At 38.9% G+C, this 17922-nt stretch overlaps 1 protein-coding gene across 2 annotated transcripts; it reads right to left on the bottom strand.

Moving 5' to 3' along the window:
- Positions 1-1278: 1278 nt before the first annotated feature.
- Positions 1279-17805, bottom strand: dedd2 (death effector domain containing 2). Of its 2 annotated transcripts, none has more exons than XM_015370760.1 (6): positions 17687-17805; positions 17214-17399; positions 13846-14345; positions 13610-13732; positions 11891-12031; positions 1279-3056 (listed from the first exon to the last, which is right to left on the bottom strand). In XM_015370760.1, the coding sequence occupies exons 3-6, from the start codon at positions 14315-14317 to the stop codon at positions 2659-2661; spliced, it is 1134 nt and encodes a 377-aa protein (XP_015226246.1). In that variant the 5' UTR covers positions 14318-14345; positions 17214-17399; positions 17687-17805; the 3' UTR covers positions 1279-2658. The 2 variants fall into 2 exon arrangements, with proteins under 2 accessions (XP_015226246.1, XP_015226247.1); XM_015370761.1 differs by lacking the exon at positions 17687-17805 and adding an exon at positions 17492-17642.
- Positions 17806-17922: the final 117 nt, after the last annotated feature.

Raw genomic sequence — 17922 nt, 5'->3', positions numbered from 1 at the left:
TTGCAGTAGCACAATTTCCTTATTTACATTAAATCCAATCCAGAAACAGACAGCACCTAGTTTTATCTTCACACAATCAGAGCTTGATGCTCTCTTCAGCTCCTCCAACAGGTTCCCTCTGTTTTCTGCTTAATGCTTTAGCCTTAGTTTAATGAAGGATCTGGTGAACCATTCATTTAATTATGCCAAATGCTAAGGAGTCATCTGCTAAAAAAAACTCTGAACACCACTTTTTTCCCAAGTGGGGTCGCGAGGGGGTGCTGCTGCCTATCTCCAGCTGTCAATGGGCGAGAGGCGGGGTACACCCTGGACAGGTCGCCAGTACCTAAAAATTTCTTTTAAAAATCGATTTATGAAAGGGAAACAGGCCCATGGTATCATGCTTTACAATAGATCCTTCCCAATGAGTGAAGTCAATATTTGGCTGAGTTGGAGTCTGGAGCACTCCTGAAAAACACACCAGCTTACCCAGAGGTCTACATGTACTGGTTTGCCCACCCTTTAGTTTGCCCTGAAGGATTGGGTCCTAAGTGGTTTCGGGGAAAGCCATTCGCTGAAGACTGACCCTCCACACCCAGTTCATCTGTCCTATCATTCAGTCCCTTCAATAAACCTAAATGCATATCTTTCAGGCTTGGTCCTAGCTGCTGAAATTACCCTTTTCATTTGTTTTTATACTAACCCCAACTGTGGCAATGCTGCCTAACATCTGAAAGCATGACCAGCACAGTTCCAGATAAAAAATCTTTGCATGAGGCCTAATCAAGCTGTTGGCCAGCAAATTAACTAGGTGATAAGTTGACCAGTAGGTTCTGATGTCCTTCGCCAAAAACATCTAACAGGACTCATTTTAGACTACATTATAAGGAAGAATTTCCTTTAGACACCACAGGTCCTGGTTTGGAAATAAGAAACAGCATGAGTATGAAAAGGTGTAAGAATAAAAATAACCTGCATTACTAAATTTCAGCTATTTTAAAGCACCATTCTATGGGAGCAAAAGCCAAAAATCCTTTTTCCAGGCACGCTTTAACCCCTTAACATGAAGACATTTGTATTCAGCAGACCTCTTCACGATATGAGGCAGACCAAGGGTCTACTCTGGCTGTAGTGTGTAAAGCATGAAAGACCAGAAGAAGCTGAACGAAACGACCCATTAACAACGATGCGCTGATATTTAATATACTGACTTGTGCTTAAGTGTTATATCTGTCGGAAATGAAAAATTCTAAGAAAATTAAATCTAAAAAGATGAAATAGTAATCAACATCAGACTTTCAAAATCTTTAATTTTCACCAGAAATTATTCTCAATATAAAGATTTCCACAAAAAAAAAAAAAAAAGTTACCCTTCAAAAGAAATCAATGTTCCCCTGAATTAGTGAACAATACAAACATACACAATTTCTTTTACCAAAAGAAACACAACATGGAAATCTGTTCATTGTCCTGCTGCCGGTCTCTGCTCTGCCCTGCACACTTGTGCTCCTGACAGTGTCTGTCTGCTTAAGTCGTGCCAGTATGAAGGGACTTAAGAGCGAGAGGCCTTATTGATCGTCTTCTATGAGTGAAGTCCAGGCATTAGTTCCAGCAGGGTGAGTAGACAGCTGTCCGTGAGCCACTCTACTGGGCCAACATCGCAGGGCTGAGTGGAGCTGGGATCTGCACTTTTGATTTTGATCTCTCCAACATCACTTCTATTGACTGACGCACTGTCCTCCGCTTTACTTGCTAGGAGAAGCACTTGCTGAGGCCTTGCTAGGAGCCTGGGCACAAGCCACCATTACATTATCAGGGATCCCCTTGACAAGGTTGCAGTGATGAATCTTCCATGGTCTGCTGAGACCTGTTCCTAATCACTGCTGTTATCTGCTGATGACTAAAGTATCCACTGGCCACAGCAATCATACGGTGGGTTATCGTGGAGCACGGGGCAGAGAATCCCAGCCTTATCTAGCTTCTCCTGAGTCAACTGGGCGATCCAAACTTCAAAGCACAAGTCAGAGGCACAGTACTCCCATTTTACTCTGAAATGTTTGTTGTTGTTTTTTTTGGCTTTACAAATTTGAGATAATCACTCCATTTCATATTTCAATATTTTCCTAGCATTCAAGTATTAAATAAGTAATTTTCAAACTGTCAGTGGTGGAACTGCAAACGAGAATGTCCAGAACCGAGTTAATCCAAAAATAAAATGGTAGAAATATTTAGACATGGATACGGTTGGTCCATTAAGTCAGCACTTCTTCTAAACCTAAATTCAGTCTGCTCTTTTATTGGATTTAAATAAAGCTAGTAAAAACTGTAATTTTACCGCTGGATCAGGATGTTCAGGTCTGCCAGTCCCTTTTTCATCCAGTTTAGTTTTAAGGTGCAGTACCTGCTCCTCCTGATTCAGACCAATCCATAATTATTCCACTTTCACTCATAAATGTTTGTGTTCCTACTTAAGACAGCTCTGAAAACAGAAAGGCGTGTTATGAACAAAAATAGTTACTCCTGCCATCTAGTGGTCTTCTCATCAACTGCAAAAAAAAAAGGCCATAAAAGTGCTTCTGACTTCCACTTGAACGTCAGTCTCCTGCCTTAGTCCCAGCTAATCTTTCCTTCAAGTATTGTATAGTACAACAGAATAAGAGTCTCATTGGATCATTAGGCCTAACAGGACTTTGTGACCCCACCATTGCACGATGACATCATCTTCCTGGCTCTCAGCAGCCTTCGCCCTTCCTCATAGTCATCCTGATCCACGCTGATCAGGAGGCGGACGCCCTCTGAGCCAACAGCCGTCCTCAGGGAGTCCGTGATGAAGACCCCCTTGAGGGCCTCCAGCAGCGCCCCGCTCAGGTAGTCAGCCCAGAAGGCCTCCAGGTTGTCCAGCTCTGTGAACTTGATGTCGCAGACGATGGAGCCCAGATCCCTGGTGCGCAGCAGCGAGCTGGCTCGGCTGAACAAGTCGAACTGACGCTCCAGCGGCTGACGCTTGTCTGAAGAGACGCCCTCACGCAGTGCTGACTCGTGCTCCAGGTACTCGGCCCGTACGCGTAGGCGAATATCTGATAATAGAAGGTGGTGGAGGAAGCAGTGGTTGGGGCGGGGGGTAGATAATCAAGGGAAGAAAAAGACGGGAAAGATTTTAAGGGGTAATGAGGGCAAAACAAAAGGGGGAAAAAAGAAAAAGAAAAGAAACGTTAGAAAAGTAGTTGAAATAACCAATATTTAGGTTCTACAGTGCTGTGAGGAACTATTCAGCTCAAGATTCCTTGTTTCTTTTGCCACCTAAACTTTCAGATCAAACATATTTAAATATTGGAGAAAAGAAAAAGAAATAACTGAAAATATAAAAGAATATATATGTAGAAACTAACTACATTAGTTGACTGTTCAAACTCATTTCAAAAGGCTGATTTAAGTCATAATGGCAGAATCAGGAAATGGCTAAAATGGAACCAATCAGGCAACATAAAAGGTCTGAAAATGCAGAATGCCCCTAATGTTTGCTGATAAAAAAAACAAGCCACTCCTTCTTAGACCCTTCTATTGGGCTGAAGTGAGGAAATCTTATTCAAACCTCTTCCAGAGTGATGTAAAGGACTGGTTCCTCATAACTGCCAGATGAAGCTTTGATGTTTAAAAAGTTTAGAGGTAAAAATCACATTTTGCAAAGTGCAGAGTTGAAAAAACTATCAATATTAACACCTTTTTCAGTAGAATGTTTTAATCTGAAACAAGGCGATAAGAGGCAGAAACAGAAGAAATCTGTAGCTGATAGTTCTCACAGCGTCACTACTGGATGGTATATTCATGAGCATTTGATTTTTCTTTTAAGGGGGCACCTCTCCCACATAATAGACTGAATTCAATGGGCTTTCGTTTGTTTATAACATCAGTTCCACAGGAAAAAGAAAATCTAAAGGTGCAGCAGTGAAATCTGAGATGTAAGGGAACTAGACCAACACATCTGAGAGCATCTTGGCTGTAAATATGGTCCCCTCGGCTTGTTTTGGTGAAACTTATTTTGGTAAGGCGGAGCAAGGAAAGAAATACTCATCTGATCCAGCAGTGTTGTTCCTTTTCTTGGTCGGTCATTTGTATGAATTTGAGTATCATTGGCAGCTGTTAACAGAACGGTTGAATCAGAAGAAACTGGAGCATGAGAACTTGTGGTTTGACAGCTTTAAAAAGGTCCACAAACATCATGGCTGGAGCTTTCATTTAATGAATCAACTGAAATGGCGTTTACACCGTGAGCAAATATTTTGTAGATTGAAAAAAAAAAAAAAAACAGCCTTAGGTGGGCAGCTTAAATGTTAATAAGAATTGATTCTCTTTCTAATGTTCAATGGTGAGAATAAATAGCTTCTGGAGTTTCCGTAGTTTACAGGACTGATGGTCATGCAACAGCACAGCGAGAAATATTAGAGGATACATACTGTACTGAGCAAGAGCAACGCTGAGATCACCTCCCATGACATTTTTCCAGAGCTCCAAGAGGAAACCGGGTGCTGATGACTTTTGCTGCAACAAAAACCCAGCACTCCCAATCAAACCCGTATGAGGAGAGGTGAACAGCAGTGGACACAATCTAGAAACATTCTCATTCAATCATGTTTAGTGAGATCAATTCCAGACCCAGGCCTTCGAACACTTTTAAAGATTGAAAGCAAAAACAGAAGCAAATATTGGAACACTTCAGATTTTTGGGATTGAATAATCCATAAAGGTTAACAAATGATGTGCACCCAGATTTTTTTTTTTTTATCCAGAGATTCTAACTTCTTGGATTGGATTTACTTTTGTACACCGATATAAATTCTGTAGCTACATATCCTGTGTTTCAACAAGGATGGACTGTTTAATAAAACAGGCTATATGGTTTAACTTAATTTTGTTTAGAAAGTAGCACATAATTTAGTCAGTTCTATGGTCTCCATCACAAATGAAATATTAAATGCATAAAACATTTAGAAAAAAACACTTATGTTCCGACCCTGCTGTAGCTTTGGCTACATTTAAATAAGTATTTATTTCCTTATAGTGGTTTGGTGACCCGCTAAGATCAGAACATTTTGGCCTTGAATGAACAGAATGTTCTCCATTATTTCCCCATTTTAAGAGGCCGGAGAAAAATGGCCATATATGGTGTCATATTGATGCACTCTAAGGGCAGGGACCCATTATCAATATAAGCTAGTAATATTCCAATGTACCTCCTGAGGTAATGTACTCTAATATGCATATAATGTAATAGTTGTGACTATTAAAAATATATTTTTCATTCAGTTCTAATAAAGTCTCATGTACCTCCTTTTCAGCTTTATTTTCTTTGGGGCCGTAACAAATGGCATCGGACTCATGAGGTTAACTATGGAAATGCTGACATTAGAAATGCAAATGTCGAATTAATAGCATTGATTTTGAATCCCTTAACATTTGGAGAGGAGTGGTATCAAAACATTGGTTTTCCTTGTGGGTTCTTCATTAGATTATAAAGTAGAAGAAAATACCAAAATGTCACATTCGTAAGAGACGTTTTTTCAAATTCAGGCACAGAGCTAACCAATGTTAGATAATTAATTCACATGTAAGCTGAAAACAAATGCTGGGGTCTTTAGAAAAGTATTAAGGTACGAGAAGAAAAATTCCTTTTTCATGAAGACCTTTAATTCTAATACATTTTTAGCCGTGTCTCTATCACAGTATGCCGAGACTTACAACACAAATGCAGTTTTAAAAATCTATACCTCTTAAAGCAAATATTGCCTGTAATTAGAAACAAATACATGAAACTATTTTATTGTCTTAATTGTCATTTTATTGCATCGCTGTAACCTTTCACGGCACCCAAAGGAATTGTATTTAGGTGCATTACAAAGGATCCATGATCTATGAATATGGGGGAAAGGGCTCACTATTTGTTGTATAGTAACAACCCTAGGGAGGAATGTGATAAAATTGAGTTAAATATGAACCATTACAATCAAGATCAGGGATCAGGGTTGGGGGAGGAGTGGGAACAGAAGCATAAGATGGGAAAAAAAATCTGTCGAATACAGCATCTTTGGACTATTTATCAGAAGCAACATTTCCACAGGCATTATGGGCGAATTTCACAGAATGTTTTCAGGTACATGCTTTACAACCGTAAAAATAAATTTACTATTTTCATATCACAGCCAGAATTTTAAAAATTGCACTCCTTTTCAATGACTTGTATGTTAAGATGGCTTTTATCCATCAGCAGTGAAAATAATTGGTTACAAAGAGCTTTAACTTTTTAAAATACCTGCTGTGGTTAGAGTGAGGCATTTCAAGTCTTGTAAATCGACCTTTTCTATTATTACACAGCATGCAATTACCAGGACTATGATAAACACTTTCCAATTACTGCATTTATGGCTGGTCTTCATTTCCCATTGAGCTGGATAGAAGTAAAGACAGTGAGTTGGAAGGTCTTTTAAAACCCACAGGAACACAGTGATAGTCATTTTGTTAGGGTTACAGAGAACTTCACGCTTCATCGGACACAGAGACATCCACTTAGACAGGACATTAGGAGGCACAGTTTTCATTACTCACTTTCAACACCAAGCCTATTTGGCTTCCTCATCTCACCCTCCCTCCCTTCCCAAAAAAGTTTAAGTATCCATTTACTAGGAGCCGCTTGGCACGGAGAGCTTCGACTCTTTATCGATCCATTTTTTCTGGTGTACAACCGACCAAGAGAGTGGAGAGCTACGGGGAAATCTGAGAGACAGGCACACAAACCTCTCATGTCCCATAGACAAATCACTCTTTACCGTTTTTGCGTGGTTTGAACATTTAGTGTTCGATCTCTCGCTCTCTCATTGTGTGTAAGGATATCGTTTTCCTGATACACACGTTGGGACTGTTTAGAACTGCGAATACAGAAAGAGAAAGAGAGACAAGCACAAGTGGGTTGGATGAGGGTTGACCAGGTTCCTTTTTTTCCTTCAACATCAAGCAGGCACTTCTTAGTAGTTATCAGGTTTCAGACAGGCCAGTAGTTGTCAATGTCAACTTAATCAATCCAGATATACTTAAATGGGCTCTTAAGATACACTGGAATGCTTGGGACTACTCCTACGTTGGACTGTTTTCTTACATTCAACCATTACAACTAATGACTTAATCAACAGGGGTTAAAGCAAACATAAGCCTACCCAAGCAGGCCTTGTAGGAACAGGAGTATTAGCAGTTGTCAATGTCACAGTATAATTCAGACACTCTGGTGAAAATGGTTTTGGAGATGAGTCATGACAAGAGAGACTATTTAAGGTCTGTTGAAATGCTAGGGGCCAGTGATGGACTGAACTGCCCTATCTATCTCTGCTCCGTCTCCACATACGCACACGGGGGGCCTCACACGGGTCGCAGAGATAAGATACAGCAACGAGCTTCCCTCAGCAGAGCACTACTCCATTTTCTCAGAGCTGCTTGGAAGAAAAAAAAAAGGACTTCCAGCAGAGTTGTTTCTTCTAAAGCAGCAGCCATCTTGGATCATCTGAAAGTCAAAGCCAAGCTAATTCTCACATTCTGACACCAATCAGGATTTTATGGTGCTAAAATGTGTGAAAACAGGTGTTTTACACAAGTATGACCAACATATTTTCAGTTTTCCTTTTTCTTTATTTTGATCATAGGACAACTTAACGTTCTTTAATATCATACTGAAGTCAATATGCATTACAAATCAATATTAGGTAAGGCAAATTTTATCTTGAGATTAATAGACACATTCACATTAAATTTAACCTTTTCAGTGTGCAAGTTGGTTTACTGGGGAAAAAGCAATGTTTTTAAATTAAGCTTAAGGAGACACAAAAAGCATAGCTCCAATAAGACAAGTTTTATGGGCGTGTCCGACTGACTTCCACCCCAAACCTAATTCTCCTACTCACTTCCAGGCAAATAAGGTCAAGATTTCCTTACTTTTATCTCTCTATAACGGGTACATCCTCAAGTATTAAAACATCCTCATAAAAGAAAGTAGTTCATCAATTCTTCACCCTGCTACGACATTAAAATCGAAGAATAAAATGATGCCATAAATGTTAAAATGAGCCAAATATTTTCATATCTGTCGATGTCCATGGCGCTAGACGGAAACACGATGAAAAAAGCAGAGCTATTCTATTAAATCATTTCATTTGTATACATTTTATTGATTTAAAGATATTGAAAAATCTTCAAATACTTTTAAGGAAATAAGGTCTACCTCATCTGGTAAAACCACTACTGACAAATGAAATTTTTAAAAATTATTATTCCCAGAACTGAAAACTCTAATTATCTTGCAGTTGTGCTTCATCAAAATTATTTCCCCTGTTTTTTATGATAAAGGTGTATTCCTGAACTTAAGCTTTTTTTTTATAAACGGTATGTTGGCCATATTTGTGAGTCACCATTTAGCCTAGCGGATCAATTCTGATTAAATTAAATCCAGTTCCAAATTGGGATGACTTTAGTAAGCCAGACGCATCAAATCTCTTCCATCTTGGAGTTTTACTTTTAAACAGGCACTGCATACTTGTGAGAGGGACTTGTAGCGTACTGCTGAGGACTCGGGGGTCAGTTGTTTAACACACTGAGCTCTTGTCAGAACAGGAGTAAATCGAGACTGTGACAACTTTTTTTTTTTTCCACAGTTAAGACTAAATAGAGGAAGAATTATCTAAAAGCAAATTAAATTTGATGACAGGGGACCAGGTAAGGAGCATCTATGGTAGACAAGCATCGTATACAGAGCAAAGTAGCAGCTCCACCCCCTGTTGTAACAAGGAGGAGAGCCTCTTTTTACCTTAGGCATCGGCCCAGACTTGTGAGAGCACATGACTGAGTTGATCACGCACACTGCGGTACGTATGCACAGAGTGGAGTGACAGACTTTTTTGTTTTGTTCCTCAGTCTCGATCTCTGTCTTCATGATCCATTGTGTCTTAGGTAACTCGATCTGAGTCACAATCGGAGTCAACCTGGTGGAATCAAATGTTGAGTCAAGACAGCAGCATGTTCACAGGCACATCACTCAACTTTAATACCCATGGGGGCTGTCTTCCTTCCATTATTATATTTTATTCAAGTTGGCTTCATCTGGCCTTTGGTTTGGTCAGTATTTGGCATTTTCAGGCAAAGACGGGCCTTGAAGAGGGGATGTTTAAGCTTTTTGACTTACTGAGCAAAAAACAGAAGAAATGGAAGGTTTGCGCAACATTTATCTTTAGGCGTTGAGGAAAAAAAAGATGAATTTTTAAGAGCTGGATATTATTAGAATTTGGTGGACATGGACACTTTGATACTAAAACAAATCTAGCAGTGAAAAATGCCTCCTTATGACATTTAGAACAAGAAGATTATAAAACGGTTTATATTTCAGTTTTGCAACATTAAAGATTTACGTGGATTGATTTTTCACATTGCTCTGGAAGATACTTGAAGGTCAGAAGTTAAATTTCTTATATTTGAAGAATATTTGTCAAATTCCTGGATTTTATTCCATTGGAGTGAGATGTTGAAGAGATCGCATGAAGCAGTCGTTTTCCTAAGCCACTCTGCTAAGCTGAACAAAACTGTATTTCATTGGCTGAAGATGAGATAGCAACAAACAAAAAGAAAAATCAAGATCTTAGAGCGAAACCAATCTTGTAACTCAGTTCTACTTTGTTTGCCGTTTTTGGGGTATCCTAAAAAAGCCCTCACCACAGTAATATGCATCTGGGTGTTCTTTAACAAACAGGGAAGCTTCTGCACCATCAGTTTCAACCTTGCTTTAGAGGAGAAAGCCTTTACCAGCTTATCAGAATGGAAGGACAGTTGATGATTGCTATCCTGCCAATACTCTTACTCTCTCTGGGCTTTTTGGTTCCATCTTTAGATTTACATTCAAATTTCTCCTCAACTCCTTCTAGCTGAAAATAAAGTACATAATGATCTCTAGGTGCCAGATGATGACTTGTTGAATGTTCAGTTTAGCTGCATGGCGAGACTTTTTTCCTCCGGCCAGCCTGGTGTGGATGTGATGAAGTAGCAGCATTGTGGTTAAGCCAACAAATCCCATCAATTCTTCAAAGGCCATTGCCTAACAGTGCATACAGGCAACACTATGGATAGCATACGTGCTGCTACCACAATATTGAACCAACACGATCTGTCTGAGTTTTGTTCACACTTGAACCAGTGGAGGAATATGCAATAGGGACAACGCTGCATTCCTTATATACACTTCAGAAGACCTCTTCAAGACCCTGCTGAGACCATTTATACGTTTTTGTGTGTAAATGGGGCCTAATTAGTACAGGATAAAAAGCTAAGGAAATCCATCTCAGTATTATAAGTTACACATTTACCATAACCAAATTAATTATTAATTTCAATCAGCTGATCAATACTAAGAGCAATTGTTCTTTTGTTTTTAATAAATCATTTGTTTTTATGTCACTGATCTATAGATATGCATCGGCCAACTCAAAGCTACATACTCAATACATTTTTAATGTTAACAACCACAAATAAGTTAACTATATATTAAATCTATATATTAAATTTAAAAGGCAGCTCTTGAAACAACTTAACTATTTTAGGAAGCCTGTTTCTAAGTCTATACCTAAAATATCAAACAGAAAACATTTTAAGGTGACGTAATGCCCGTCTTTCAAAGTTAATAGAACTTATGCATCATTAATATTTTAATATTCCTCATTCAGTGACCAGAATGAGGAATTCTGTACAGTTTTGCGTTTCATCTTGATACCCATCTTAAATAAAGACCAAGTAACAGCTAATTAAAAATGCCAAAAAGGTATTTAGTACCCATTTTCTGTTGAGCTGAGATTTAGTCTAGAGTTTAAGAATTTAATTTTGGATGTTTTTGAAGTTTTTTCATCGTTTTTGCTTCTGTAGGAACCAACTCAAGAGTAATTTCATGAGTTTAGTTGAGTTGAGTTCATTTATACTTTAAATTTTTAAGGGAAATTAAATGAAAGCAGTACAACAAAGCAGAACAAAGGGCGGCTCTTAGGTCGATAGGAGTAAAACCTGGATTGAAAGACAAAAAGAGCAGGGAGTAGCCACCAGTTTCCATTCCTAGTAGCAGTAGCTGAACACAGACCGATGCGTTAGAGAAATGTTAAGTGAGGGAATAGCAATGCAATAGAGTCAATGAGAAAACAAAAAAGTATGTTCGAGAAAGGTATTAGGATACTGTTCATCCTACAACACTGAAAATGGTTTGAATATTTTGGATTTCGATGATCCAAAGAGGAATACCGAAAAATGTAAAGGTGATATTAAAATTTGTCCAACAACAGAACTGAGGTTGAGTTTTATTACTCAAACTGTTTGTTGGTAAATGGGATGAATTGGCCAGAAAAGTATAAAAACACAAGTTGCTGTAATTTTGAAAGGTATTAAATGTGGGTTTGGATCTGGAGAATTTATCCCTACCTTTATGACCAATGAGGTCTAATTCAATGTAAAACACTTCTTAAGTGTTAACATCATTTTCAAACTTTTTTAAATCTTCACTGAGGTAAAATATAGGAATTGATTGATCTACTTCATGGATCTTTCCGTTGAATGTTACTTTAACTAAACAGATGGTGTTTGCTTCCTTCCAACAAAAATGGTGAGAAAGACTGCTGTCAGCAAACGCAAAGATTCAAGCTGAGGATCAGCAGAAATAATTAAAATCAGTTTAAAGCATAAGTGAATGAAATGGAGGAAATTGAGGATGTTAAAAGACTGAGAAGTTTATGTTTTTAGGATATTGACTTGAAAAAGGAAAAACAATAGGAGAAACTGAGAGCGCTTATAAGAGCAAAGGATGTAAACTTAAAAAAAGACATGTTGCCCATGTAGTCACTGCACTTACCACACGACACTTTCTGAGGTGCAGGCGGGAGAGGCAGTGGCTGAACCGGTCTGCTTGTTTTCTTGGGCTTACGGCTCCAGCCATGTCCTCTCTTCTTCCTCCGAGTCCTTGTAGAAGACCCAGCTGCAGGAGGGTAAATACCTGAAAACATAAAACATCTGTGTCATGGCTTGAATTGTAGGAAACAGGCAAAAGTAGGGTGATTCTTTTAACATCTGTTGCAACTGCTTCTAGGTTGACCACAAAAACAAGAACTTGAAAAATAAAACCTATAATATAGATATTAGCATAACTTATGTAATAGACAAAGACGAATGTGCATGGCATACATTTATATTCAAAGCCTTAAGAGCCAATACTTTTGTAGGTCAACCTTTAGCTGCAATAACAGCGTCTTTTGAAAAAAATTATTTTTGCTGCTCCATCATAATTGCTAAGAGTCCATTTACTCCATGTCTGTACTAGAGAGGAGTTTGTATGAATGAGTAGCCATTGCCTGGATGATAACATGAAAGTGAAATGCGACATGACCACTGAGGCTTCACTCAACATTTAGTACCATATGTGTCACAAATTGTAATTTTTGGAGGTAAAAGTAATCGGACAGTTCTGACTACCACTAAAGAGTCAGATACGAGCCCCTTTTGGGCAAAAATATAAAAATAAATCCCAAGTAAACCCTGACTGTTAGGTTAGGTGGAGAACTATAACTATATCTCTGCAGATTAGCAGTTGTGCCATAAGCTTTGCAGTTTTTGTCAATGCTTAAATGTTTTAGCTATTTAAAGCTTACAATAAAACTAACCCCCCTTTGAAACCACTTCCCTTTATCCCCGACCTGTCTGATGTAAATTTCGATCTTTGAGATCATACATGATATAATATTCTCCAATTTTTGAACCCCCTTAAAAAAAAGTCTGATTTATATTGAGATTAAAACCAACACAGATGGGCTCAATCTAATACACAAGTTCTTTCTTAGAACAGATGTTCACCAGATTTTTTTCTGAAGAAAGAGATTAAGAGGGTTGAATATGTGCCACTCTTATCAGATTCTTTTTTTCTGAAAAACAGGATCAAAAGAACTGTGAAAACCATAAATACTTTCATACCTAGCTCATCTTTACCTCCTCGACACACAGGTTCTAATTTAGCACACAATTAGAACATAAGCAGACCATGAAATCTGTAGCAATTAAAACACATTGAAATGAACAGCTGTGAGGACTATAAAAGCTCTGCGACTACACCTCTGATAATCCAACTAAAATAGTGGAAATTTGTTGTGCAATTTGATGATAATGTTGCAAGCTAGACAGGAAGTAAAATGTTGGCAAGTTAAATCAGATCTACTTTAGAGAAAAATGCAAACTAAAAAGGTCAAATTATGACAAACATTATTTCTGATTGCACAGTTTTTTTCTAGTTAATTTCCAGCTTGGGTGTGCTTTATGAATAGGCCCATTATTGAATTATCTCCAGAAAATATTATCTCAAGAATTCTGTCTTAAGTATAATGATGCTCACAAGTAGTGTGTCTAGGTTAGTATGCTCTATTTTATGATTCCCCATCGCATAAGATCCCAATCAGAGGTTCACAGTTAGCATGTGACAGAATATGGTACGGGTAAGAATCGTTTAGCAAAGCCCGCTATAAGTATTGGCTTTGACAGAGTGAGAACTATTCTACCAACCAAAATAAAAGGAAAGCAAACTTACCTGTAGTTAACTGTTGTGTGAAGGATGAAAGAGGCATATCCGTGTCTCTGCAGCTATGCTGTAATCCAAACACCAGTTCGGATTTATCTAATTCATACCTCTGTCCAGTTCTCTCAGGGGACACTGAAAAACACAAATTAAACATCAGATACTAACAAATGGAGCAAGAAGAGATGAATGAATAATTCTGGGAGGACATTACAAAGCGGCTACAGTCATTGCATCTATGTGATCACCTGTCCTCCTTCTCTTGTGGGACACAAATGGCAGCAGATCATGACGGGTGAGAACTCTTAAGAGTTGGAGCAGTGGCTCCAGGTTGCCATCACTGAGGTATCCTCTCCTTTCAAGCTCTAGCAACAGCTCAAGGCCGCTTTTAGACTTTGAGACCACTGAAGGCTGCTGTGATTCGTTGTGCTTGATCCGTCTCCATGCTTTGAGCAGCTGTGGACTCGGGGCTACACCAGAGTCCTCTGGATCGCCTTCAGCAGGTTCAACCGTCCAGCCAGCCGGGTCGAGAGGGTGTGATCCGGGGTAGGTTTCATTCAGCAGGAAAGACAGAACTTCAACGTCTGCTTCTGTTAGCTGAGAGCCAACTACTTCAAACATCTCATGGAGAGAAAGCATCCCATAATAGTTCATGCACTCCGTTTCGTCCCAGTGGAGCGATTCCCTGAGGGTGCGCTGGGGGTACCGCACTGCAGCCATGTTTTTTTCCACGTTTTCTTATCCAAAACTGTTCAACAGGAAAGAAGCACAAACAATTAACAATATTATTTTAAAGCAGCAAATAGATAGGCACCAAGAAGCCAACAATTATGCTCATAAGAACCTGGGTGTTCTGTGGCATTTTATAAAAGGAAGACATGGTTTGATAGTTTTCGTGGAGTTTTAGGAGTAGCATTAGTCAGAAATAAATGAATTAAATGGTGCTTGACAAATCTGATTATCTGAGCTGCATAAAGCCAGTTCAATTGTATGGACCTTTTCTGCATCTTGAAATGGCTTTGTCCATATTGTTTTAAAAAAAAAAAACTAAAATTAGGTGAATTATTTAGGAGCAGTCTAACAAATGCAAAAAAACAAAACAAAAAACAAATGACTACTCAAGGCTAGCTTCATTTAACTGGTACTTTGTTTACAAAGTTCTAGATATTCCTAGTTAAATCAGAAAAAAAAAATTATACACTGTGCAATTAAGGATGAACAAGAAATTGTACTAAATAAGCAGTAGATGTCAATAGACTAAGACTATGTTCACACTGCAGGCCTTGATGCTCAATTCCAATTTTTTTGTGAAATCCCGAATTTTTTGCGTTGCCGTTCACATTACCAAATATATACAACTATATATACAACTTGTATGTGATCTCCTGTGTGAACTGCATTCATTCAGCTTAACTGTCCCATATGTGCAGTAGAGGACGCAATGACGTCACAAGCCAGCGTGCTTCGTGTTTACGGAAGTAACCGAGGATGTAGTGCTGGAGCGCATCTAGCGATCTTTCCAAATCTTAAAACTTCAATCTTTTCAAGATGCTTAAAGCCATGGTATTTGTTTTTCTTGCCACTTCTGCACAGCAAGAAGCAGAATAGTGACCTATGTCAGTCACTAATGGCGTTGTGTTCGGATGGATGCGACCTGGCCGTTCAGACACAGGTCGCATTTGAAAAGATCAGATTCGTATTGGATCCAGGACCACATAGCCAGTTGGCCTGGGTCGCATTGGAAAAAAATTGGATCTGTGTTGTTCAGACTGCCGTGAAAAGATCAGATCCAGGTCGCATATGGGCAAAAAAAAAAAAAAAAAAAATTTTTGGATGTAAATAATAATCGTTTTGTATCGATGCATCGATCCAACAGCCGACGATCCGATGCATCAATACGTCCGCAAGAGTATCGATTCATGTTTTGTTTTTTTCCCCTCCGGCCTATTTTTATCCATTTACGCCTGGACGTAATTCCTCCTCCCGTGCTGCGGTGGCGCTAAACCTATTTTGCCCTCCTACCGCGCTTCCTGGTTATACTCTTACAGCAGTGTGTTGCTGTAAGCTTGACACAGACATTTTTAAGTTGCTCAATATTGAAGCATGATCTGTGCTACACACTGTGGGTCTAGATACGGCCGAGATGGAGAGGAAGTGGGGGGCGAGTTTAGTCTGACGACGGAGGGACATGAGGGCAAAAAAGAGCGGAGATCCAGGTGGAAAAAGGGTCCCAGCGTTCTCGTGCACCTCTCTCTTCTAGCGGGTCAAACTTCAGGAGTTTTCCGCAATTTCGGTCATTAAAAACAAAACAAGCCGGCCTCCTGTCTGCAGTCAGCTACAATTTGGGAGAGGTGCAGCAGAGTGTCTGTGGAGGGGGCGGGGACGTCTGGAGCCGAGGTATTGCATTGCACTGATTTTGTGCAGTATTTTTTGATGCAACTTTTCTACTTCTTTTATTTGCTGTTGTTTCTCAAAAAAAAAAAAAGGATAACGATATTACAGCTTTCAATGATTTATTTCAAATTTGAAACATTGACTAGCCTGTAAGCTGTTAAAAAAAAGAACCAATTAATCGAATCTTATGGTGGTGTATTCTTGAGTATCAAAAATAATCGAATTGTTGGGTCAGGAAATCGATACTGAAACGAATCGCCATGATGGATGTGATTTACACCCCTTGATTTGGGTCACTTCAGGCTGCGGTGTGAACGTAGCTTGTTACTGGATCATATTTAAAAATAAAGTAAGATTAATTATCATAAACATTACGTTTATTTTATATATATATATATATATATTAATTTTTATGATTTACAGCAAAAGAAACCCCAGGACAGTCAGGCATGCTGTCCCAAATCATCACCAACAGAAAACGTTACAATGAATACTTGCTCTACTCTTGTCTAGACTCTGGAACCTTAATCTTTAGATGAAAATTCACCAAAATCTGTCTTTGAACCAGTGAATTAAAGTTAAGAACTTTTCAAATCAACCCAGGTAAAGCCACACAAGGAAATTGCCAGTAAGGTCTTGTTGTAGTCCCTTTTAAAGCTCTGACTCATTTTACTTCTAAATACTCTCAAAGCCAGTATTTCCTGCTCTGGGATGGGGGTCCTGAAAGGCTAGGGTCATGCGCATTGCTCCTCCTCTGCATGCCATCAAGCCCTTTAGAAATCTTTTTATCACCAATTAATACCAATCAACTGTGTTGCAGCAAAGAGATGCCTAAAACATGTAGCACAGCTGATTTTCATTGATAGCTGATTAACAGACTTTTGCTATATTTAAATAATCAGTACCAGCTGTGCTAAACCTGCTATAAATACTTGGATATACCACTGGCTTAACAGCCATCTTCCTTAGAGATGACATTTTGTGGCCTTCCCTGATGTGGAAATTGTCAATAACCACTTGAACAACTGCCAAGTCAGACACCGTGCAGCAGATATAAACGTATAAAATATAATTATCTGTGTATAATGATTATAGATAACAGCTGTTGCATTGTATTGTGATCCATTGGAGGCCCCTAGACGTGTTAACATAGCATTACTAATTCGACAGAGCAAAATAACAAAGAGAAGACATTTTGTGTTTACGAGGTCTGCTGAATTACCTTTTCGATGTCCTTGGGTCGACGCTGTTTTGCCAAACAATGGGCCAGTTATTCGCTGTTAAAATTCAGCAGAAAACAACAACTCGCTGGAAGCCAAATAAACCACTGGTCCTTTCTTTTGACGCCCAGCAGCAGCAGCGCTGATTGGTACAGCCGTGTGGTCGTTTATGTAACCTCTCACGTTTTCTGTGTTTAAAAAAATAGAAACAGCGTAATTTAATAACAGATTTCTGCCACAAATGATAAAGTTCAACATAAAATATATTCATTGTTCTTACATAATATGCAGACTCTTTGTTAGCAGTAAAAATGTTTTTTACTGTTAGTGCTACCAGATATTGTCTGAAATACACTATTTTGACCGTTAAGGTGCGCACGCGATTAAACGTAAGAATGAAAAGTGTCCTTTTAAGTGTTTCGGTGTATTTTAGACTCGCTTTTTAAATAAAATAAACTGTATCATTCTAACTCACCGCACTCCTGCCGTATCTCCTCTTCCGCTGGAAGATCTAGCAACTTCCACAGAGGAACGTGCTCGGTGACGCGACGACGACAACGCTGAGGAATTGACCAATCAGATCCCTGTTGCTTGACTGGTGATGTAAGGTCACGTTTTTACGGCACTGATCTGCGAGCTCAGAGACTGCAGACAACTGATATCTTTTTTTCCCAACAAACTGTTATGGCTTTCGCTTGACCCACTATTATT

The sequence above is a fragment of the Cyprinodon variegatus genome, unplaced genomic scaffold (genome assembly GCF_000732505.1).
Source record: "Cyprinodon variegatus isolate N-32 unplaced genomic scaffold, C_variegatus-1.0 Scaffold48, whole genome shotgun sequence".
In the NCBI taxonomy this organism is placed as follows: domain Eukaryota; kingdom Metazoa; phylum Chordata; class Actinopteri; order Cyprinodontiformes; family Cyprinodontidae; genus Cyprinodon; species Cyprinodon variegatus.
The sequence above is the reverse complement of the archived record's forward strand: the minus strand, read 5'-3'. Positions and strand labels throughout refer to the sequence as shown.

Excerpts from the sequence above, each read along its gene's own strand:
- dedd2 (XM_015370760.1), bottom strand. The coding sequence starts at position 14,317 with ATGGCTGCAGTGCGGTACCCCCAGCGCACCCTCAGGGAATCGCTCCAC. Across the intron at positions 12,032-13,609 it reads CACACAACAGTTAACTACAG|GTATTTACCCTCCTGCAGCT; the intron begins GTAAGTTTGCTT and ends TTATGTTTTCAG. Across the intron at positions 3,057-11,890 it reads ACCTCAGAAAGTGTCGTGTG|ATATTCGCCTACGCGTACGG; the intron begins GTAAGTGCAGTG and ends TTCTATTATCAG.